The sequence below is a fragment of the Hyperoodon ampullatus genome (assembly GCF_949752795.1).
Source record: "Hyperoodon ampullatus genome assembly, chromosome: 10".
Lineage (NCBI taxonomy): Eukaryota > Metazoa > Chordata > Mammalia > Artiodactyla > Ziphiidae > Hyperoodon > Hyperoodon ampullatus.
This window is the reverse complement of record NC_136923.1, coordinates 8,767,412-8,792,462: the sequence shown is the minus strand read 5'-3', so window position 1 is coordinate 8,792,462 and position 25,051 is coordinate 8,767,412. Positions and strand designations below refer to the sequence as shown.

The window sequence follows — 25,051 nt, the reverse complement described above, 5'->3', positions numbered from 1 at the left end:
CAGGTGAGGCACCAGACTTCATGGAACAGAGTTAAGCCATCCCACCATGGCTATGTCTGAATTCCTGACCCACAGAATGAGTAAAATGGTGTACGTTTTTGCCTAAGTGCACTATTTGGTGTGCATAAGAGGCAGCTAATTTCAGTCTATCTTTCAACATTTCAGAATCACTCAGCTCCACAAAAGGCCCAGACTAGCAGAGACACACCAGAACTGAGACTGCCCCAGGGAAAAGTAAAAGCAACCCCATGCTCAATCAGGGCTTTAGTTCACAGGCCAGAGGCAAAGCCCCCACTGCTTAAGTTATTTCTCCTAAATCAATGTGTGTAGATGAATTCTTGTAGGTTAGACACATGATAGATTCCGCCAAACAGGCTCCAGAAGGACTTGTAGCTTGACAGAGAAGCTGAATTCTCTGGAAGGACACACCAGGGTTTGCATGCAATTGTCCAGAGGAGCCAACAGTGAGTCAACTCAGAGACCTCGGCCAATCTCCTGGGCAAACGTGAGTGGCGGGCTCTGGGGGCAGATGTGCGATGTCAGATGATGGTGCAGCCACAGCAGTACCTCTCGGGGTAATCCACCACGTACACTTGGTGGTCGGTGCCGTAGATGTAGTAGACGTAAGTCTTTCCTTGGTACCAGTAACGAACTTCCGTGAGGGGGACCAGCTCAATGGTCTGGCGCTGAGGAAACAATTGGCCAAGAAAAACCTCAGGGTTCTGTTCAAGTCACTCACCTGCTCAAGAACCTTCAGTAGCTCCCTATTACCTGTGGAATGAAGTTCGTGCTCTGCAGTTGGCGTTTTGGCTCCAACCTGCCTCCTAGATGTATCTCTTACTAGGCTCCTTCACATACCCTAAGTCCTAGCCCAAACCGACTTCTCATCTTTAACCACCACCTCATTCTAAGTTTCATGAAGTGGGGGGTGGGGGGGTGGGGCGCACAGGCAATCCCCAGGGGAGTTTCAGGATGTATGGAAATCCACCAGCCGAACAGGACATCTCCCAGAAGCGGTAATTTTTAGATGGGTGGGGGGGGGGCTGGACAGAGTGGAGTGGAGAACAGTGGAGGATAAAGTCATTTTAAACATTTTTATATTAAAATAACCATGGAGATATTAGGGAATGTATTATGCAATTTGAATTAAATTTTAAGATAAAATGTTGACTCCAAAGAAATTCCAAAGTTTGGTGGGCTGCTTCAGGCTATTTTCTCAGACCCTTCCCTCCCTGCACCAGGGTTTTGCATCCACCCTCCTTTGAGAAAAGTCTTTCTCAAGTTTTCCCCTCCTTTTACACATGGGGAAACTGAGGCCCAAGGAATTTCAAGCTTGCAAGATCATCCAGGTCAAGCCCCACCTCCTGGCTGCACCTATTTCAGGCTCAAATCTCCTCCCTGGCATCCCTGTCTACTTGAGAGTCCGGGGCACTCACTCCCCCCTGCAGAGGGGTCCTAAATCCCTCGTTCTCTGGCCCTTTCTCTGAGCACTTACTCAACAAGCTTCCAAAATTACGGGGCAGGGAACAGAATGCCCTGCCGCCTTAGAGCTAACACTGACTCCTGCTGAGACACCCAGGTCATTGGCTTTGGCGCTGATTTGTTACGGAAAACTACGGGTGTAACCCACAGAGCAAAGTGACTCCCCAGCCCCAGCAAAGCTTTCTCGGGATGTACTGTGAGCCAAGCTCTGTGCCCAAACCCTAAGTTCCTGTGCACAAGCTGCTCCCGTCCCAGACTCGGATGTGGGGTCCCCAACCCCAGAGGGAGGTGGTGTGGTTGGCCCAGGGTCAGACCCTCCTACTTGCAGGAAGATCCCCTCCTTGGGAAAAGAGCCCAAGTCCTCTCGTGGGAGGTGACGGTCCACAGGCCCCCGGGGGAAGTGGGGAACAGGCCGGGAGAGTATGTTGAGTAGTGGGCTCCCTACGCTGGGAGGTGCGGGTTGGAGGGGTGGCAGAGTGACTGACACTGTAGCAGGAGTGGGGGGACTCAGGGTCAGGGCGTGCACTTCCCATGAAGCCATCTGCGTGACCTCCCACTTCCTCTCTCTGGGCCTCCGTTCCCTCATCTGTGAAATGGGTACAAAAACTTCTATGTCATGGACTTGTTGAGAAAACCAAATGAGATGGTGAGACTGAGTTTTCTCCGTGTGCCAGAAAGCGGCCTCCAAGGGGGATAACTATGGAAAGAAAAGGCAGACGATCCCTCCTGCCATGTTGGTACAGGAGACCCAAAATGGGAACCACGGGGCAAGAGGGGAGGCGAGCCAACCTCTGCTCAGAAAGCCTGGGCCACGGGTCAGACCACTCTGGTTTCCAAACTCTTCTACTATCCAACAGAGAGCAAAACCACAGCAGCCCCACCCCACGTGCCTCCATTTTGGATTCTAAAGGTCTCCAGGTTGGAGACCACAGGTTGGCCAGGACATCAACTGCCATCCAGTGGTCATCTCGTAATCGGACGTATATCTGCTGGTACACCTTGGCTGTGCCCCTGGGATGAGCAGATTCCAGGTCTGAGAGGAGGGGCCGGAGCCCCGCCTGTGACAGCTGTCCCCTCACTGGATTCTACTCGCTAACTTCCCAACCCTGAACAAAATATCAGCATGAATCTTTGTCTGTAGATCCTGGGCCAAAGGACAATTTAGGACAAAGTCACAGAAGTGGCCTCTTCTCCCTTTACGCTCCCTTTTTTTTTTTTTTTTTTTTTGCAGTACGCGGGCCTCTCACTGTCACGGCCTCTCCCGTCACGGAGCACAGGCTCCGGACGCGCAGGCTCAGTGGCCATGGTCCACGGGCCCAGCCGCTCCGCGGCACGTGGGATCCTCCTGGACCGGGGTACGAACCCGCGTCCCCTGCATCGGCAGGCGGGCTCTCAAGCACTGCACCACCAGGGAAGCCCCTACGCTCCCTTTTAAAGAAACATGCACATCTGCCCCTGGTGCACCCCTCCCTGCTCCAGGTCTGGTTCACAGATGGCTTGTGTCGCCTGAGACAGGGCTGTGCTGTCAGGGAAAGCCCAGGAGGCCCAGGGTCTAGACGGAGGCCTGCCGCCAACATGCTGTGTGATCTTGGGCAGTCACTGCCCCTCTGCCAAGTGAAGGGTCCAAAAAGGACTCAAAATTGTCAGCCTCAGCAGCAAAAACGTCCCAGGAGAAGCACCTGTGTCCACAAGCTGCTGCAATCATGCCTCGTCCTCCGGCCAGTCCTACAGTACACAGCTCACTACTGGGTGGTCTTCACTCTAATACCCACCAGACTGTACCAGGGCTGCAGGAGCAAGGCCCCTTAGAGACAGGGCTGGGGTCCTCCGTGGATGAGGCTGAAGAACAAATGTCAGCTCCAGGCGAACAGCCGCTGAGGTATGGCTGACACTCAGAGCGCCACTACCCTCACCGCCCCCTTGTCTGACCCTCTTCCTGTTCCGGCTCCCCCACCCCTTTACCCATTTCCCCTGGGAGCCCTTCCTTAACAAATGTCTTGGGCTTCCCTGGTGGCACAGTGGTTAGGAAGCCACCTGTCAATGCAGGGGACACAGGTTCGAGTGCTGGTCCAGGAAGATCCCACATACCGTGGAGCAACTAAGCTCTGAGTCTGTGCTCTAGAGCTCATGAGCTACAACTACTGAGCCCATATGCCACAACTACTGAAGCCCGCATACCTAGAGCCCATGCTCCACAACGAGAAGCCACCGCAATGAGAAGCCCGCACACCACAAAGACCCAATGCAGTCCAAAATAAAATAAATTGATAAAAAACAAAATAAAAATGACTTGCACACGGATCCTCGTCTCAGAGCTGCTTCTGTGGAGCCCAACCTAAGGCAAGGTCCAACCGTGCCCATTTTACAGATGAGGACGTCGAGGCTCATGAATGGAAGAGAAGGGCCAGGAGCCATGACTATGTGCCAGAGCTGGGAAGCAGGACATAACCTGGGAAGTGACTCGCCCCTGCAGTGTCTGCCAGGCCAAAAGGGCGCTGCCTCGTCCGGCTGATAGCCCCGCAAACCTACACTGGCTTTCAGAGTCGCTTGCGTGCCTTGAGTGCGGCAGATAATAACATTTCCCTTGGAGTTGGGAAATCTGAGTTCTACTCCTGGGCTCTTCCACTGAGAAGCTGTGTGATCTTGCCTAAATTACTTCCACTGTCTGGGCTTCCTCTGATTTATCGGCAAACTCATGGGTTTGGACTAGACCAGGGGTAGCCGAGGATGCCCACAGGCCAAAGCTGGCCCAGCAGCCCATACAGTGCTCTTAGCTTTTTTTAAATTTTCCTTTCAATATTGAAAAACTGGAAGATTTCATGTAAAACTGTGGATTTCAGAAGGTCTGAAATCTCTGCCCCTGCGCTGCACAGAGCTGAGGGGAGGCGGGGCCCTTTGGATAAGGGAGCCTCCTACCCACAACACCGCCCCCCCCAGGCCTTTGAGTTTGCAGTGCCCCCGTTTCATCCTCTCTGAGGTGCATTCCAGCTCCAAGACGGTCATTATTAATTTTAAATTAAATGAATCCTTTTCTCTCCTGCAAACAGGGTAAACGTGCAGAAAGAGAAGGGGAATACTCATTGGAAAGGGAACGGAAGGCACAGGGACATTTTGAGCACCGGGTTCCACGCACTTAAAGCAAATGATATCCCTACCAAGCCCTCTGAGGCGATAGTAGTATCTCTTTTTTACGGGTGAGAAACTGAACTTCAGGAAGGCGTTTGTAGCTGGCCCGGGACCACTCTGGGACGTGGAAGAGCCAGGATCTGCGCCCAGTTTGTAAGACTCGGACCCCCGACAGAGCCCTCACGGAGCTCAGGGGCTGGGCTTTCCCTTACCAACCCCCACATCTTCCATCCACACGCCCCGCCCCCCGCGGCTCCTGGGGACGCGACGGGCACCACCGCCACCTAGTGGCCAGCAGGATAACAGCCGCAAAGCAGCGAGGGCCTTCAGCCCTGCCCTTGGGGGCCTGGGATTTGGGAAGTGCCCCGGGGGGCCGGACGCTGGGTTCCAAACCTGCCTTGGACCCTAGATCTCGAGCTTTCCCTCCCCTTCCCTGAATACCAGGGGGGGTGAGAATCGAAACCACACTGAGCCACATTCCTGCGTGAAACCCTGTAAGCTCCCTGTCGCTCGCAGGATAAATCAATCCAAACTTCTCCCCGTGGCCTTATGTCTGACCAGCCCTGCTCTGTGACCTCTGGTCACCCTGGCCCCAAGTCAGTCCCTAGTACCTCTGTGCTCCTCCGACTGGGGCTCCACCCCTCCCCCCTTCCTTCTGCCCTGCCACTCTCAAGAAGGAACCTCCCCACAAAGGGAGAGGCCCGTTCCCTCCTTTACGTCCACGGGGACAGTGTCCTGGAGCCCCAGCAGACCCGGCACCTCACCTTCCACCAGCCCCGGCCCCCACCGCCCTCCCTCAGCTCACCTGCTGCAGGACGCGGGCTCGGGAGGCCAGCGCAGCGCTGTGCTCGGCGATACCCCGCTGGGAGGCCAGAGAGATCTCCCGCAGGGGGAAGTCCACGATGGGATACACCTGGGGGGAGACGCAGACCACCTGACCCGGAGCCTCAGCACCTGGAGCCTTGGAGGGCTGATGGGAGCACGAGCCCAGAGAGGGACGGCCCGTGCCACGGGCGAGCGGGATGGGTGGGGCTTGTTAAACCCACGCGGACCATTGATCATCCACCTTATAGCGTCGGGAACTCCAGCCAATAAACGAGGGCCGTAGACAGACTACACGCCCACCCGGCGCGCCTTCGCTGCCTAACTCAGGCTAGGATTGGGCGCAGGGCTTCCTAGAGGAGTGATGCCTGAAGTGAGCCTTGAAAGCCCAGTGATTCGGGCAAAGAAAAGAAGCTGAGGACTATTATGAAGCCATAAAGAAGGAATTCCTGCCATTTTCAGCAACATGGATGGAAGAGGGCATTATGTTAAGTGAGATAAGTCAGAGAAAGATACACACCCAATGATCTCACTTACATGTGGAATTAAAACAAACACAAACTCCTAGATACAGAGAACAGATTGATGGTTTCCAGAGATGGGGATTGGAGGGGTGGGCAAAGGGGGTGAAAGGGGGTCAACTGGTACAAACTTCCAATTATGAGATACGTCTTGGGGCTGTAAAGTACAGAATGCTAACTACAGTTGATAATACTGGATCGGATATTTGAAAGTTGCTGAGAGTAGCTCATAAAAAAGGTCTCATCACAAGAAAAATCATTTTAACTGTGTGGTGATGGAAGTGAACTGGATTTATTGTGGTGATGATTTCACAGTAATATACAAATAGCAAATCATGATATACACCTGAAACTAATAAGCCAGTCTGAAACAGCTACATACTGTTAAAAAAATAAAAAGGAAGGAAGGAAGGGAGGGAGGGAGGGAGGAAGGAAGGGTGGGAGGAAGGAAGGGTGGGAGGAAGGAAGGGAAGAAAACAAAACCAAAAAAACCTGTCTGAGGATGACCCATAAAGGCCAAATTCCCTTCCCAGGCCGACAGCAGGGAGCCACAGATCTTTTCTGTAAAGGGCCAGAGTAAATACTCAGGTGTGAAGGCCATGGGGTCTCTGTCTCGACTACTCAACTCTGCCCTCGAAGCACGATAGCAGCCACAGACAATACATAAACAAGTGGGCTGTGCTCCAATAGAACTTTATTTATAAAAGCAGGCCAAGGGCCGGAATTTGCCAACTGCTAGTGTACAAGACCCTCCCTGATCTGGCTGCTGGCACCTGGCATGTCTTAGCTCCTTGCTCTGCCCAGCTCGCTGCCCTCCAGCCCCCTGCCCTGTGCTGCTCCCCGAGGCCTCTGTCGTGCTGCTTCCACTGCTGGACACCCTGACTCCCATACTGTCACACCACCCACTGCCCCACTGCACCGCTCTCCACCCCCGACACCCTGCCCCTTCCTGTCTCTCTAGTCGCTTGTGTATTTCTCAATGGCTGACAGTGTGGTGAAAATGCTATTATTACCCTCTCCCTCACCGACTGTGAGATCGGAGGGCAGAGATTCTGTTTTATGGCATCTCCATGGCCTAGAATGGTGCCTGGTATAGGAGGAGGGTCTCAAGATTGGTCCAAGGGAAGGAGGGAGGAAAAGAGTGAGAGAAAAGGAACAGGGGAAGAAAGGAGAGTTGAATATGTAAAATTCAAGACAGAAACTGCCCCATGGGGTCCCAGCAGCCTCTGTCCCCGCCCAGCCTTTCTGAATGAATGCATCGCCTGCAGAACCAGAAGGCCTGGCCTCACAGCGGGAGGAGGGACCCAGCTCCCTTTAGGGCGGCAGCAAAGCCCTCCTTACCATCGTGTTTTCATCCTTAAAGAGGGTCTCTCCTCGGGCTTTAGCAAGCAGCTCCCCAGGGCAGTCCGGCTGGTGCTCAGACACAAACTCAAACAGGCTATTCTTCCTGGAAGTGGAGAGGATGAGGGACGGAGCCCGGGGGTCGGGTTAAGAACCTGGGTTTGGAATCAGGCAGATCGGGGCTGGAGGGCTTGCCGTGCTACCGGTGGGACCTTGGGAAAGTGCTTTAGCCTCTCTGGGCCTCAGCATTCTCACGCGTAAGATGGAAAACTAGTAAAGTACAGACAGTTCTGTTCTAGCAAGGTACCTGATAGGAGAAACCCTTAATGCGTGGGAGCTTCCCTGACGTGGGGCCTTAGGACCCTGGGACTCCTTCTCTCCCAGCAGGTCCCTGCACTGTGAAAGCCCCAACCAAGTGCAGCTTCTCTGCAGAAACCAATCCAGGCCATGTCCCCCCGGCCACCCTGCCAGGCCATGGCATTGAGAGGTGCTACGTACCATACAATGACCAGCTGGAGGAAGTGCAGCAGTTTCTTCTCGCCCTTGCAGGTGGCACAGGTCTTGTTCCCCCTCCCTGAGCATGTGCTGCACCTGAGAGGGGCCCCATCAGTACCACTCAGATGGTCATGGTGTCCCAGTGGCTCCGGAGGCCCCTGCCTCACATCCTTCCTCATAGAGGTGACTGTGGTGGGCACGGATTGCTTCCACGTGCCCACCGTCTAGACCTCCTGCTCCTCGTAGCAGTGCCCCAGTCTCCCTTTGGAGACCACCCTTCTCCCCACCAGCCCACATGGTTTTTGGGCTTGCCCCCAACCCTTCTATGACCAGCTTGGGACCTCAGCCTGGCCACTCGGAGCATTCCATCTCTCTGGCCACAGTGGCTGATACAGAGATTGACATATGACCCAAGTGAGTGCACTGAGATCCACCCCAGAACTTTTTCTGGAACTATCAGGAAAGGGTCATCCTTTTCCACTGAGGTCACCAAGCTTGGAGCTGCTGGTGGCCTCCTCTGCCACCACAGGAGACAGCCTGCCTGAGGATGAAGCCAACATGAAGGAAAGCAGAGTGAGGGACAGAGACAGATTCCTGGTGACATTGTTTAAGCACCTGGATCCAGCTGTACCTGAAGTCATCCCAGAAATCTATTCCTCGACTTTTCCATTACATGGGCCTATAAATTTACTCTTTTGCTAAAGCCAGTTTGAATTGGAGTTCTTTTACTTGTAAGTGAAAGAAATCTAAGTTTCCTTCCAAATCAAAGAGCTCCTTTACCAACCACAGGTGGCAGGTCCACCAAAGCTTCGCCATCTGGCCTTGTTAGAAGGATGGCCTGGGCGTGGATGAGCCACAGGTATCATTAACCCAACACAACTTTGAAGAGTGTCACTCCTCATGGTCTCTTGTTTCCCTTTAAAGATTTATAAATACATGAAAGGACATCAAGTCCAAAAGGCAGCAACCCACTGTTTGCAAAGCCCTGTGAACAGGCACTTTGTTTAGTCAATCAACCAACCTTCCTTCACTCTTGCTCCATTTAGTCCCTGCAATGGGTTATAAATAAGGGTTTGCCCAGGCCCGGATCCTCAGAGATCAGAATCTCACCTTGGGTGCTCTTCTGTATTCACTTCCCCTCCACGTGAGCAGGAAGAGGTCTCCTCTCTTAACCCACGGCCTCCCTTCCTCCCTGCAGACCCTCGTACCTCCCCCCGCCCCCGACCCACAGATTGCTTGATGGGCTCCACGTGGTCTCAAGAAACACCGAGGTGACAGGGCACCTACAATGCACAGAGCTCTGGGGACACAGTGGGGACAAGACAGTGCGCCCGCTTGCCTTCCTGAGGGCAGGCAGTAAAAAGCAAGGACGCCAGTGAGAGCACTCAGCTCGGGGCCGGGGAGCCCCATCTTACCTCTGCCTGCCGGACCCCGAGCACATCTGACACCGCCGGGCGGGCCTGGCTTTGCGCTTGGCCCCGCTGCACGAGGGGCACCGCACCTGCGGACACACGTGGCCTCAGCCGTCACCCGCCTCCCGGGGAGCAGGCCAAGGGCATCCTGAGACCTGGCTCCAAGCCAGCCTGGGACCTTCCCCAAGCTGTCACTTCCCTACCTGCTCTCCCTGGGCCTCGCCCCTTGTCTGTGAAATGCAGTGTGTCTTTGGACCCCTCCAGTTGGAGCTTCAGAGACTCTGCATCCTCACGTCCCTGTTTCTCCTGAGACCTCAGCCTCTCCTGCTCTTCTCGGATCCCCATGACCCTTGGGACTGTCCCCTGACCAAACAGCCATGGCCGGGGCGGGGGTAGAGGGGGCAGGCTGGCCCTCTCTGGTGCTGGAGAAGCCCCCAGAGATGGACCAGGCTATGCCCTCACAGCGGGCTTGGGGTGCGCTCCGGAGACATTCCAGGGAAAGCCTGAGGGACAAGGGGGAGGAGGAGGAGGGGCGGGGGAGGGAGCAGCAAAGGCCACCGGAGGGCCCAGAGCAGGCGCAGGCGCCGCGGAGCCGGGCGAGCACGCAGCAGGCGGAAGGTGGGTGGAAGGGCGCGTGGGCAGAGAGAGGACAGAGGAAGCCGGCTTAGAGCAGCAAGTGGTCCGTGTGTGGCCCAGGGATTAGGCACAAACGGGGAGGTGGGGAGAGCTGAGAACACGCGAGGGGCGCGGACTTACTGCTGGGAAGGCTAGTAGCCTAGAGGATTCTGCAAAGAATGCTGAGGACACGAGGGCCTGGCTGGTGCGGAGGGGCTCGCGGGGCTGAATCGTATACGTGGTCATCCCCGCCCGGATTTACATCTACCAGAACCGCAGAATGTGACCTTATTTGGAACTCATCTCTGCAGATGTAAGTAGTAAAGGTGAGGTCATACTGCGGAAGGGTGGGCCCTACATCCAGTGACTCGTGTCCCTATGGGAAGCCCGTGAGGAGACAGAGACACACACAGAGAAGCCAGGAAGCAGCACGGAGGCAGAGATGCGGGGGAGGCAGCTCTAAGCCAAGGACTGCCAGCCGCTGCCAGAAGCCGGGAGGAAGGCATGAGGTGGCTCTTAACCCTGCCGACACCTTGGTATTGGACATCCAGCCTCCAGAACTCTTAAGGGAATAAATTTTTGCTTTACGCCACCCAGTTTGTGGTCATTTATTACGGCGGCCCCAGGAAGCTACTCCAAGGCCCGAGTCTACTGTGTCCCTCAAAGGCCCTGAACTTCACTTCTCGGCCGGCACTGGCCCCTGCACTACAAGTGCTGGTCACCTGCCAGTCTGCCCCTCGGACAGAGGGTCCCTGTGAGAAGGACCCCAGGTCTCAGTCCTCCTGCACCCAGCAGGTACTCAATAAATGTTTGTAGGTGGAGGAGAAAAGGAGAGAAGAATGAAAATCATAAACCATCAAAGTGAAATAAGGTCAACAGAGACCACCCACTCCAACATTCCCATTTTACAGGTAGGAAGATGGAGGCCCGGAGAGGGAGGATGACTTGTCGGAGGCCCCACTGTTGGCGCAGGGAGTCCCAGGCTGCCAGCCCAGCCCTCCATCCCCACATGGTCCTGCTCCACATCACGTACTCACCAACGGCCACATGTGACTCACCGTGCCGGCCCCATGGCAGCTGCTGCACTTGTAGCGCCCATGCCCGTGGCATTTGTGGCATTCCTGAGAGTGAACGCTCTCCTTGATCTGGTTTTCCAAGTACCAGCAGCCCCTGATTTCACCAACCCCACCCCCATGATGTCAGCATCCCACGTGGAGGTATAACAGTTCAGGCCATGGTGGGAAGATGACCATTTGTGACTAGGCTTCCAAAGGGCCTTGAACACCAAGCCAAGGAGATCACGTTACCACCTCCTCGGAGCCTCAGCCCAGTCAGTCCTGGATGCTAAGACGGGGAGACCAGGTCTCCGACTCCCATGTCCTAACTCACACTCCCAGGCTAAACCACAAAAGCCAGTATCCTCAGCCCATTAGGTGGCTAAAGTGGTCTTTGGGAATAGAAGCCATAAAAAAACAGAGGGTGTTTTTGCAAAAGGCAGCAAGCTAGCTACTGGAATTCAATGGCTGAATCAAAATAGCTTTTCCACCCTGGAGAACAGAATGAAACACTTTCTTGATCTCTCAAAGTCCTCTTCGTCTTATGATGCTATGAAAACTCAGAGGGTAAAATGACACGCTTGAGTCAAGTTCTAAAGTGAAAACAAGGCAGGTAATTAGATGAGAACATAACATAAAACATCTCAGCTGTGGTTTTGTAACACATTAGGTTACCCTCACTACCTGTCCTGATTATATTTCTGTAAAACAGCGTGGATGTCAAATTCTACTCCCCTAATGACTTCAATAAAAAAAATCCCAGTGATGCTTTAATTTTATTTTATATGTTTCATTCAGCTGTTTCCCAACAGGTCAAAAAAATAAAAATAAAAAAGACAAAAGCACTCAGATGGTTTAGGAAAGTGAATGCTCGCTATTTAAAGCTGGTGACAATTTCGTACCATCCTATGGCTATGTGAACGCTCCCTAATTTGCGCGGAATTTCGTATGGGACTACATCCCATACGCTGGATTTTCTTAAAATTCTGCTTATTTGATGGGCAAGAAATAAACCACCAGCCTGGACTTTGGGTTTCCTTTTTAAAAGGATAAAGTTTGAAGACACTACGGTGCCCGGAAAACCAGCTCCGAGAGAAGGGCGGAGACTCCAATGCACACATTACCTTGACCAGTGATGAGTGAGGGACTTGGAACTTCCTGGTATCTTCCTGAAACATCGGGGGAACCTGGACCTTGATGTCCCAAAGCCTGGGGGAGGTCCCTCTTTGTGGCCCATCCACGGAGTGGTCTGACAGAGAAAGGGGCTGTTCAAAGAGCAGCAGACGGCTGCAAGGACCAGCCTTCATGTATTCACCGAATAGTACGGAGCCTTCACCTGGTGCCAGGCGTTAAGCTAGAACCTGGGGCCGAGGGACTGGTGGCTAAGGGTCCCCTTAGAGCCTGTGGTTAAGCAGCCAAGCGTCGGAGTTGAACAGACCCAGCTGAGTCCTGCTTCTTGTACTTCCTGGCTGCGGAACTCGACACCAGTTCCCCCATCTATACCTCTCTGCCCTGCAACCCTCTCCTCTCTAACCAGGGATAACGGTGGCACCTACCATGGAGAACGGTAGTAAAACTGAGCAGCAGAAGGCATACCAAAGCTTAGCCCAGGGCTGGCACATGCCGAGGGACAAATAAACCAGGATTGTCATCACTACTGTCACCATCCCCACCATCTTCTTTCTCCTCCTCCTCCGTTCAAGGAGAGAGACTACATCACAACACAACAGAATATGACATGGTAAGTGTTTTGGACAAGAGCTGCATAAGGCGTTCTGAAAACTCAGAAGACTGACTCATTATGCTGTGGGGGGGGACAGCAGGGAAGAAATCCTCAAAGGCTTCATAAAAGAGGGGACCGTTGAGCTAAGTCTCGAAGGATGAACCAGAAAACAGGTAGGGCACAGAGCTTCCCAGAAAGAGAGCCTTAAGCCTCTAGGGGGTCCAGCAGAGGTGGCATAGCACACTGAACGGGGTGGGGATCTAGAGACCCAGGGAGGCGCTGGGGGTGGCCCAGGAGGCAGGTAGACGCCCGAGCACACTGGCTGCCTTTGCAGTCTGGCCCCGTGTGGCAGCACCAGCCTGTGGCCAAACGCAAACACTAGACTTTTGCAGGACCTCCTGCAAGCCACTTCCTGGACAGGAAGCGTCTGCTAATGTCAGCCCTGGAAGGTCTCCAGGAGGAAAGGCCACCCTCTCTTTTTATGGGGGATGGGAAACTGAGGCTCCGAGCAGCAGAGCATCTTCCTCGGGGTTTAGTGGCTAAGCCACGTCCTGACATTCTCCACCAACCCCTGCCATGTTCGCTCCTAATTAAACTGATTTCAGACAGCTCACTTACTGGTAAAGGGCTGAAAAGTCCATTCACTTATCCTGGATTCACTGAAGGTTTCTAGTCGATACTACAAAGAAAAAAAAGTGTGTTCACACTCGTGCCCTTAGGAAGACAGAGCCTTATGCGAAAGGATGAAGCTCCCCACCCCGGGCTCAGCAGGGAGAACAGAAGTTCCCAAGCACGGTCAGCACCCGAGGGCTGCTCAGAACAGGCTGGCAGCAGCGACTCACATCGCAGATGCCCTGGGACACATCTGCAGGGGGTCACTCAGCCCCAGGAAATCTCCCCTGACAGACACACCACTGGGCACCTTCAGTATAATGTGTATAATTTCTTTATACACAGAAATGGTCTATTAGGCAAGTTTTGAAGCAAAACTTGCCCTCTGACAGATGGAGGCTGCTGGAATCAGCCACTCCGAGCAGCCCCGGGGGAATTTATCTGCCTGAGGTCGAGATCCTCCTTCTTGATCCTCATCCACGGGATCCTGGACATCGCCTGGCTCCTCCTTTTCCATGTGAGGAAAGGGATGCTCAGAGGTCGGGTGACTTGCCCAAGGTCACACGGCTACACAGAGACCTCGTACCTCAAATCCCTGCTCTGACCACTCCCTGCGAGGCTGATTTCTGTGACTGTGTGCCCTCCAGGGGACGGCTATGCCAGTGACACTAGGAAATGTGAACTTCAACTTGTCCCTGTCAAGGCAGAAGGTGACAAAGGTGGGATCACTACTTGTGTGGTCTTGGTACCAAGCACAGGACCTCCCTGGAGCCTCAGGCCTGGGGGTGATGAATAAATACCCCTGGCACAGATGAAACTTGGGGGAGGCAGAGGGAGCTGGGATCAGGGGAGGAGACGGCCCTTTCTAGCCCACCCCTCCAGGAAGCAGGTAAGTTGTGTCTTTAAAAACAGGGCTTTGGGGCTTCCCTGGTGGCGCAGTGGTTGAGAGTCCGCCTGCCGATGCAGGGGACACGGGTTCGTGCCCCGGTCTGGGAAGATCCCACATGCCGCGGAGCGGCTAGGCCCGTGAGCCATGGCTGCTGGGCCTGCGCGTCCAGAGCCTGTGCTCCGCAACGGGAGAGGCCACAGCAGTGAGAAGCCCACGTAATGCAAAAAAAAAAAAAAAAAAAAAAAAAAAAAAAAAAAAAAAAAAAAAAAAAAAAAAAAACAGGGCTTTGGTGCCAGCAAAGCTGTGTTTCAATCCCAGCTCGGTCACTTCTAGCTGCATGTTTGGGGGCAAGTAACTCCACCTCTCTAAATGTCCAATTCCTCCTAACTGGTGACGATGATACCTCCCATGCCGGGTAGCTATGAGGATTCGGTAAGACACGTAAGCAATGCGCTGTCCATGATGCCTAGGGCATTCGAGCTGTTCTCTGGTGATTGACAACCATGATTCCTTGTGTTATAACTCACTACAATGTCACCGCTATTCACACGCACTGTTCCCCAAGCCTCCTTTCTCCCCGGCCTCGCCAGGCGCCCTCCGGCCAGCCCTCACCCTGCGCAGGGCCTGCTGCTTCAGCTCCAGGATGACGAGGTCGCCGGCGGCCGCACTGCCGTAGCAGCACTTGGAGTCCACGAAGCTGAGGAGGGCTTCCCGGGCCACCTCCTCTGTCACCACGGGGACTCTGGTGGGGACCGAGCAGAGGGGCGGTGGGTCTGGGGGGAGCCTGCGGGCTCACCCAGGCCTGTCAGCCCCCTCACTGTGCAGATGGAAACTAAGGCCCGGAGACAGGGGTCCCCGTGTCCACATCAGTGGTAGAGCCCTCGGGCATCCAGCTGGTGAGGGCATCTCCGGCATCAGGAACTGTGTGAACAGATGCCCGGTGGGAAAGTGGCAGGTCCTTCTAGAGGACAGCAAAACCACTTTAGCTGAGGTGTGGAGCCGCGGAGAAGGGCTGATGGGGTCTTAGAACTCAAATGAAAAAAACAAAAACAGAAACAAAAAACTGAAAGATGAATTATGCCACTTTACAGATAAGGAAAACTGAGGTCCAGAGAAGATGTCACCCAGCTAGAAGGAGGTGGAGTTAGGCTAGACGAGGTTCCTGCTCTCTGGGACCTTGACTTCAGCCAGAGGAGGTGTGAGTAACGCTCAGGGGAAGACCCCAGCCGAGAACCTTCTGACAGTGGCGCCCACAGAGACCCGCCGTGAGCCCGCTGGACGGCAGCGGTGCAGGCTGGGAGGGCAGACTACGAAGGACCCTTTCTCGGCCCCCTCTCGGGACACCTCTCCTCCTCCTGGAAGACTCCCCTGAGGCCCAACTGCCCTGTCGCTCCTTGGCAAAGCCCTCCCGCCACCGCCATGAGCAGAGGCCCCTTCCTCCTCCCCACCCCCCATCTTCACATTCTTCTCCACGGCAACCTGCCTGCAAATGTAAGCCCTCACCAACGCACGCTGTGTCGCCAACACCCCCAGCCCAGCACACAGAGGGGCCCGTGTGCCCACAGCCAGTGCACAGCGGATGGAGAGCGTGGGCGCAGCAGTGGCCGGGACGACTCCACGGAAGAAGGGGCGTCTGCAGGCACCCAGGGAGGGGGGCCAGGGAGGAGAAGGGAGGTGGTCCAGGCAGCAGCGGGGCCAGGAGCACCAGGGAGACACCCTCGACGGCAGGACACGGCCACCCCGGACCCAGAACGGGCACGGCTCCTCCTCCTGTCCGCACAAAGCTGGCCGGACAGCCGGAGCTCTGCCCCGAGTCCTCCAAGCAAGCAGACTTTTGGTAAAGGGCGAGATAGGAAATGCTTTAGGCTTTGTGGGCCACTTGGCCTCTGTGTCACCACTCAGCTCCTCTGTCACAGTGTAAAAGCAGCCACAGACAGTAAGGAAACAAAAACACATGGTTGTGTGCCAATAAAACCTGATAGACAAAAATAGGCAGTGAGCTGGATCTGGCCCGGGGGCCGTAGTTTGCAACCCCTGATCTAGACTAGAGTTTTCAACCCTGGCTTGGCAGCCAAACAACCTGAAGAGCTTGGAAAAGTACACACTCCCAGGCTCCATCCCTGGAGACTCTGATCCACTGGGTCTGGAGTCCTGATGCACTGTCTGGGTTGAAATCTGTGGCCCCTGAGATCCCCGAGGAGGGCTGTCGGGGGACAAAGGTGACCTGAGGGTCATCCCGCGCAATGGCTCCATGGGGGCTGCCAGGGCTCACCTGTGTTCCAGAAACGAAGACCAGCACCTTTGTTCCTGGGGCCTCCCCGGGGCCTCCGAAGGTGGGAAGAATATCTGGCATCCTGGAGGAGAGCGGGGGAGTCAGGGCTCGACAGCCCCGCTCCAAGGCACCGGTATTTGTGGGACAAAAGGAGGAAAGATGGGCCGAATGTGAGAAAGAGCAGACGAAGAATGACGGTTCCAAGACCAGCAGCATCCTGGTCGTAAGTGGAGATGGACGTGGTCACGGTATGTCCGTGGACACAGGGCCTATGCCCCGTCCTCCCGTTCCCTCCCAATGGCGACAAGGGGCTTCCCAGGGCCCCCAGGGGACGGGGGAGCTCTCCCAGCCCGGCCTGTTCCAGAGGTGCCCGCACAACAGCATAAGCCCCGGGAAGAGGCTGCGGGACCCAAGCCCCCAGGGACACAGACTCACTGTCCCCTTGAAGAAGCCAGTCACAGCTGGGCAGCCTCTCCAGGAGTTCAGCCGGGGGCGCCAGAGGACTCTCGGCCTCGAAGCTGAGGTCCATCTCACCTAGGGAAGAACGGGCGGTGCTGAGCCTCAGGGAGGAGGGGGTCAAAGGCGACTCCTGACAGCTACCTGGCAGGTGCATCGTAAAGAGGCTCACGGTTTCAGTCAGTCTCACTCTGGCCCCCTCAGGACACACAACATATTTGCAGGGCGGCCAGCAGTGGGGCTGGGGGTATGACAGTAGCAGCGGTAATAATAAAGATGAGACACACATTCGAAAGGGCAGCTCCTATTTGCTGGGCACCTACTCTGTGCCAGTCAGCAGGACAGGTGCTGCATAAACAGTACCATATTCCCCAGCCCCAGGAGACAGACACTGAATAACGGGTGGGCACACTTCTTTGCCGCTCCTCTCATCAACAGACAGGTCTCCGTTTCCTCCCCTTGAACCTGGGCAGGCTTGTGACCGCTTCACCAAGTGAACACAGCAAGCAAAGAAGAGACTGCAGCTCCCACTTCTGGCCTCCTGAAGCCGTCCCTCTTGATGCCTGAGCTGCCAGGTAAGAAATCAGACTATCCCGCTGGAGAGGCCACGAGCAAATGCCCTGAGACTACGTGGGGAGGGGCCCAGTGGAGCCTGGCCTTCCAGCCACCCTGCCAAGCCACCAGGAATATGAGCAAAGCCATCCGGGACCCTCCAGTCCAGAGCAGCTGCCTGCTGAATACACTGAGGGACCCTTTTATGGACTGCATGTCTGCATCCCCCCAAATTCATATGTTGAAACCCACAGCCCCAGTAGAGCTGGATTTTGGGGGTTTTTTTTAACACGTTAAAAAAATTTATTTATTTATTTGTTTGTTTCTGGCCGTGTTGGGTCTTCGTTGCTGCACTTGGGCTTTCTCTAGTTGCGGCGAGCGGGGGCTACTCTTTGTTGCGGTGCGCGGGCTTCTCAATGCGGCGGCTTCTCTTGTTGCGGAGCACGGGCTCTAGGTGCATGGGCTTCAGTAGTTGTGGCACATGGGCTCAGTGGTTGTGGCTCGCAGGCTCTAGAGTGCAGGCTCAGTAGTTGTGGCGCACGGGCTTAGTTGCTCCGCGGCATGTGGGATCTTCCCCGATCAGGGCTCAAACCCGTGTCCCCTGCAATGGCAGGCGGATTCTTAACCACTGCGCCACCAGGGAAGCCCTTGGCAGGTGATTAGGTTTAAATGAGGTCTTAAGGATGGAGCCCATGATGGGATCAAGGTCCTTATAAGAAGAGAAAGAGGCTAGGGCTCTCTCGCCCCCTCTACTATGTGAGCACCCAGTAAGAAGACGGCTGTCTACAAGCCAGAAGCGGGCCCTCACCAGATGCCGGGTCTGCTGATGCCTTGACCTTGGACCTCCCAGCCTCCAGAACTGTAAGAAATAAATGCTTGTTGTTTAAGCCAACCCAGGCTACGGTATTTTTGGTACAGAAGCTTGAACCAACACAGACCCTAATCAATTACACATGGAGAACCCACCTGAGCCCTGTTGAAATTTCTGACCCACAAAATCATGAAATATATTAAAGTGGTGGTTTTTTTTTTTTTTTTTTTTTTTTTGCGGTACGTGGGCCTCCCACCACCGTGGCGTCTCCCATTGCGGAGCACAGGCTCCGGACGCGCAGGCTCAGCGGCCATGGGTCACGGGCCCAGCCGCTCCGCGGCCTGTGGGATCCTCCCGGACCGGGGCACGAATCCGTGTCCCCTGCATCGGCAGGCGGACTCTCAACCACTGTGCGACCAGGGAACCCCAAGTGGTTGTTGCTTTAAGACACTGGGATGGGGGACAGTAGGCCACGCAGCTTCCTCCATCAGGCGGTCTTTACTCTGAGACTCCCCACAGACCCACACAAGGCTTTCTTGGAGCCACCCCAGGGTCTCAGGCTCCCCTGCCACCCTCTCTGCTCTCACAGGTGTCGGACCTACTCTGTGGTCCAAAGAGGGTCCCTGCCTACGCCTGCCCCTTCTCCCCCTTTCCCTTCACAGGTCTCCAAGGGACGTCTGGCGTGTCTCAGGCCATCTTGGTGTCTGCTTCTTGGATGACCCAAACTGACACACCAGCACAACCACATTCTATCAACGAGGAGACTGAGGCTCAGAGAGATTGTGACTCGCCCAAGATCACCCAGCCAGTGAGGGATAGAGCTGGATTCAAACCAAGGTTCTTCTCTCTCCAAAGCTGGTGTTCTTTTCCAAGTGCTTTTTACAAGGCAAACCCTATGGAAGAGGCACTGATGATGTAACTGTTTTTAATACCTCATCTTGATCTGTCAGGCTGTGACCTCTATACATAGGGACTGAGACTCCAAGTAGGAAAGCATAATACTAGGACTGGCTCCTGGAAACTCAGGACTACTCAGGAAGCACCTCCCACACCTGACGCCTCACCCCACCATCCCACCTAGAGGTGTGGAAGGCAGGGCGTCTAACTCCGCTTGACATGAGGAGTCTGAGCCTCAGAGAGGTTACTCCAGTACTCCTAGGGTACACAGCGCTGGCGTTACAGCAGGCCAGAGGCTCCTTGCTCCAGGTCCAGCCCAGTGGGCCACCTGTCAAACCTGTTCCGTGAAGTCCCCAGGCTGGGGGACAAGGATCCCTCCGCTGTGTCTTTCTAGTGGCCAGGTGACCATAGGAAGTTGACTTTAAAGGGCGAGCTGATAAACGGCCAGTGGAAGGGGATTCTCTCTGCACTGAGTCACTGAAGGCCACTTGGGTCAAACTTCCCGCTGATCCACCTCATCTCCAAGATCCTCCTCTTTTCTGCAGCTCTCTAAAACCTATAGCTCTTTATCACTACAAAAAATAAAAATATTATGTCCTGTTCTGTAGAGTTTAATAAAAGCAGAGGCCAGAAGAATAAGTAGATCTTGTTCAAAACCGGAACAGGAAGTAGAGACAAGGCGTTGGATGGTGAAGAAGCCTGAAATTCTGGCATTCGTGGCCAAGAACAGTGAGGGAGGAGGCGGTGTCATTAAAACAAATAAACAACCCTGCTCTACCACCCCTCCCCCATTAGGGGTGCACTCGTCCTCTGATAATAAGGAATACATATGCGTCTCTAAGGTTCTGTCTCCTTGCAGGAAACTTCCAAAGGAAGCTGAAATAGAAGAACGTTTGTGGATATAGAGAGTACCTTTCTTAGCAGGAAAGCTTATCTTTGTAAGCAAATGATTCTGCCAAGAAGCAGGTGAGAGCCCTGGGGCGCATGTGAGTGCGATGCAAAGTGACATCGTCCCAAAGCTGCAAACGCCTGCCAATGTGTCCTGAAATCCCCAGGATGAGATTTCTCCTGGAAGTATTCTTCGAACCTTGGTTCTCAATATTGTTTCGCTTCTAATACATTTATTAGCATTCTCAGCTACTCCAGCCACCAGGGACCCAGGGATCAGCAAACATTTTCTACAAATAGCCAGGTGGTAAATAGTTCAGACTATGGGCTGTACAGTCTGTCTTAGTTACTCACCTCGGCCGTAGTGCCCTAAAAGCAGCTACAGACAACAGACAACTGAATAAGTGTGGCTGGTCCCAATTAAACTACAGAACAGGCGGTGGGTCAGCTTTGGTCCATGAGCCGTATTTTGCCCACCCTGACCTGACACCCACCTGTGCGGGGGTGCTCTGAGGGGGATCAGGAAGGTGGCGGCCAGAATTTGAACCTGTCTGGGGCAGGGTCCATGCAGTGTCTGTGAGCGCAGTTAAAAGAATTAAAGGTGAGGGGCAGGGTTGGACGGTAGCCAGGGTGGGGATGGGGGTGACTGCACTCAGAATCCCTGGGCATGGTGTTTAGGAACCCGGGCTCTTATATGCTGCCGTCTGAGCCAGGTAACGCATGACATTGTGCCAGACACTCATCCTCCCAGCACTCAACTCCCCCAGCTGGGAAAGAGAGCGGGTGGTATTAGGGCCCACCTAACGAGACAATGTGTATGTATACAGCTCTCAGCCCCGAGCCTGGCATGTAATAGATGTTCGGGCAGTGCCTTGGACCGAGGAGGGCGGGTCTTCCTCTTTCTTGGTGCTCCTTTAAGCCAGCGCACAAGAGTGAAAATGTCAAGCGTGGAAAGAAAGGCGAGGCCGCCACAGCCCCCTCCCCTGGGAGGGCCCCCGCCTGCCCGGAAGTCTTGGCTGCGCTGGGGCATCAATACTTCCCTGGACAAGAAGACAAGGAAACGCCACGTGGCTGCTCTGTCCTGCTGGAAACCAAACAACAGGGCAGGAAGACGGGAAGAATGAGAGGTGGGGCACTCAGAGCTCCATCCATCAACTGGAAGCCACAATGACCTCTGGCAACTCGTCAGAGCTAAATTAACCTCCCCATTATGTTGTGGACGAAAATAAAGGCCTCCAGGCTGAAGCACGGGCAGACACGTCATTTCCTGGGCAGATCTCATCGGGCACAACAGGAATGCGGACGTCACGGGACATTGTGTGGCGCCCAGCGTGGGGTGCTCCGATGGGGGCCACCAGCCGCGTCACCGTTTCCACGGTGTTGGGCTGGGTTCCAGGGTGGCCGTCCAGCTGGACCACCACCCCCTAATTCATGCACTGCCTCGGTGAGGGATGCTCCATGATCTGTCTTGCACCTCATGACAACCACTATTTTCCCCATTTAGTAGAAGGACAAGATGAGGCTCAGAGATGTGATTTGAGACAGCAAGCTCACAGGCTCATAGCAGAGACAGAAACAGTGCTTAGAACTCAGAGCTTGACTCCAAGCCCCAAGGCCTTTCTACTCGGGTGAATACCCCAGTGCTCCAGGCACACACGTCAAGGAGTTGCCGAGAGAGCTTTGCAAAGTGCCCCCCAGGTCGTGTTTCTGCTCACCAGATGCCAGCTATTTTTTTTTTTTTTGTATAGGAGGGAATTTTTCTGGTGGAGAAAGGCACAATTCATGGATAACCCCCTTATCTTGCTCTTTTTAAAATGCCATTCCCTTGATTTCAGGTGATCAAAGGAGTCCACGTCTCCTGACCCTGATCAATCATTGTTAAAGCACGGAAATCCGACAGAGGTGGTGCTGAAAGTGACTTCCAAGTGGATGCAACACCCAGAATGTCCCTATCCATGCCTACTTTGGTACCAAATTATGTCACTGGAGGAAGATATTCTCTCTCTGAAGCTTCCCCACATTGTAGACTCAAAAACTAAGGCGGGGGGGAAACTAAGGGGACAACACTTTAGTGACTGGGAAGGGTAACTCAACTGGCTAAACTGGACAACCATCTCTCACCTAAGACGGGACATTTAAATTACAGAAGTCGGGCTTCCCTGGTGGCGCAGTGGTTAAGACTCCACCTGCCAATGCAGGGGACATGGGTTCGATCCCTGGTCCAGGAAGATCCCACAAGCGGTGGAGCAACTAAGCCCATGTGCCACAACTACTGAGCCTGTGCTCTAGAGCCCGGGAGCCACAACTACCGACCCTTTGTGCCACAACTATTGAAGCCCATACACCACAACTATGGAAGCCTGTGAGCCTAGAGCCCGAGCTCTGCAACAGAAGCCACCGCAATGAGAAGCCCGTGACCACAACAAAGAGTAGCCCCTGCTCACTGCAGCTAGAGAAAGCCTGCACACAGCAACCAAGACCCAACGCAGTCAAAAATAAACAATAAATAAAATAAATTTATTTTTAAAAAAAAGAAAGAAAAAGCTTTAAAAATAAATAAATAAATTACATTAGTCCCATAGCAGGCTCCCTTTCTGAAACCAGGAGAAAACTTTACCTAGTTTCAGATTTCGTCAATCTTGTTTCTAAAAACTTTCTGGACAATCTCACACCTTGCAGTAAACCCTAAATGCCAGCCTGAGGTTTGATTATGTTGGAAACCAGCACATAGGGTGACCCTACGGCAGAATCAGAGTTTTTAGAATTTTAAGGGAACTAAAAAGAGTTCACCTTCCTCTTATCTTGCTTACCAAAAAGCTTGATGCCAAAACAGAAACACCACGGTGGTAGTATTTTCCATTAATAGCAGTTTAATTTTAAAGCTCTCGGGGACATAATCTGATAATTCTCTAGAGTCAACATTTACTCCATGCCTACTCTGGGCTGAGTGATATATTAGGCACTTTACATCCAATTAATCTTTTACCAGTTCTGCAAGATGACACCATCTCTATTTTTACTGGGGGAAATAAAGCTCAGAGAGGTCAAGTGACTTAGGCAAAGTCACCCAGCAATCAGGAGGCAGAGCTTGGATGTGAATCCAGATCTGACATAGCCCATGTCTACTACAACAAACTCCAAGAATAAACTGAAAGAATGCTAATGAGCAGTATTTTTTAACAGGAAAGACTGCATTTGACTGTTAGTAGAAACTTATTAGAATAAGACTGTGGATACACAATTTCCAATATATCAGAGATCAGAGTCGGTACTCCTCAAATACATGCTAAAACATCTAGGTACAGTCTCTCACTTCAATATGAAAAAGGACTCCAACAAAATTTAAACTGAGCTCTCTCAGATTAGCATGGGTTCATTTTATATCCCACTGCAGCTCTGAGGCTTAAAGCTCGGAGACACCAACATTAAAGGCAGGAAAGATTGTTGGGCCTGCAAAGGACCTTCAAAGTCACCAAGTTCGGTAACTCTGAAAATGTACTAGTGTCACGGGCCTCTCTGGGATTCAAGTGAAAGCTGTGGATGCCTTCCCCTCCCCCCCGCCACAAAGCCCATACGTACAGTATTTTGCCTTCACCTTCATGGTCCTCAAATTAAGAACTCCTGACAAATCTTCTTTTACAGATGGGGAAACTGAAGCTCAGAGAGATTAAGTGACTTGACCAAGATCACAGAGCCAACTCACAGCAGGGCTAGGACTTGAACCCTAGCCTGCCAATTCCCAACCGGATACTCCCCACGTTGTCCACTCCAAACTCACTATCCAACTTTCTTTTCTGTGTTTTAAAACACAGCACGTTTCTCCTTAAAATACCACTTCCTTCTTCATCTCTTTAATTAGTTCTTAGATTCCATTGTATCTCTGTCCCACTAATGACAAGATGGGGTCACCTGGACTATGTTTCCTGAGCAGTAATGAACAAGCGAGCTTTTTGCTAGAGGGAGATCGTGCGTAAAGACCTTTCACTGACATTGCTTTAAAATTAACCTCATCTAAGAACTGATGCAGCTCTGACTGAAATGAGAATCCTGATACTCAGGCTCACATTTGGCTTGGGCGGGGGAGGGGTGACTATCAATCAGAGAAAGGAAGGATAGAGAGTCTAAGATTTGGACAGTGTTACGTGGTGAGGGAGGAAAGTCCTCACCTTGGTTTTCTACCTTCCTTCTCCACTGCCCCGAGGCACCTAATGGAAGAACAGCCTGCAGGCTGCAAATGGGCTTACGTGTGAAAGGAAGGAAGGAAGGAAGGAAGGGATGCTCTAGCAACACAGATGCAGAACCAAGACAGCGCTGAGGGCAGCGGGGAGATTTCAGCTCAGCGGCCCATGGAGACGGGCGTCCCTCGCCCTGACAGCCTGTACTTACTGTCACCGTCACTGAGATCCTTGTCCATCGTCGAGACGTCCAGCCAGGGAAGCGTCTGCCCTCTCAGTGGGCTCAGGCTGCTGGGATCTGAGGGACCACCCTAGGCCCCTCCCAGAACAGCGGGCCCATTGTTACCTGATCTGAATACAACAGAGGGAAACATCTGTGGGGAAGCACCGAGTCCATCAGAGCGGCTGCTCTGGACCCGGTCTCAGGGTTCTTGGGGCTCGTCCTCACAAGACCCTCTACTTGCCGGGCTCGGCTGGCGTTCCTGACCACCTGCATCCTCACGCAGCCCTGTGAGACGGGCACTTTCATGGAACCCATTTTCCTGAGCTGGGATTCAGGCTCTCGTCTGCTTGACTCTCAGGTCAGAGCTCTTGACCCCAGTGCCACATGGCTCGTCTACAAGGAGGCAGGTTCCTGAGCGCTGGGCAGGCAGGGTGGGGGAGGCGGGTAGAGAACGACGTGAAATGTAATAACCGCAAGGAGGTTACCTCCCCAAGGGCAAGGGGAGAGGCAGGTGGGGGCTCTCAGGTTGTGAGTGTCAACCTCCTGGGCTCCCTGGGGAAGAGTCGACGCTGGGATGAAGAGGTGATGCTCCGAAGCTGCCCAGCACAGCATGGGCAGAGCCGGCTCCCAACCCAGGCTGCGTGGGCCGCTGATGTCACCACACCAGCCCAGCTCTCTGGGAGA

At 53.7% G+C, this 25,051-nt stretch overlaps 1 protein-coding gene across 1 annotated transcript; it reads right to left on the bottom strand.

Annotated features, from left to right (window-relative positions):
• Positions 1-539: 539 nt before the first annotated feature.
• SSUH2 (ssu-2 homolog) lies at positions 540-24,484 on the bottom strand (the record flags this gene model as incomplete). The annotated part of the gene is given in 13 exon segments (XM_079712556.1): positions 540-686; positions 5,414-5,521; positions 7,293-7,398; positions 7,791-7,883; positions 9,203-9,288; positions 10,873-10,935; positions 11,994-12,118; positions 13,211-13,271; positions 14,706-14,835; positions 16,366-16,447; positions 16,801-16,899; positions 24,356-24,439; positions 24,442-24,484. Coding segments are annotated over 13 exon segments (1,227 nt in total).
• Between the last annotated feature and the right edge of the window lie 567 nt (positions 24,485-25,051).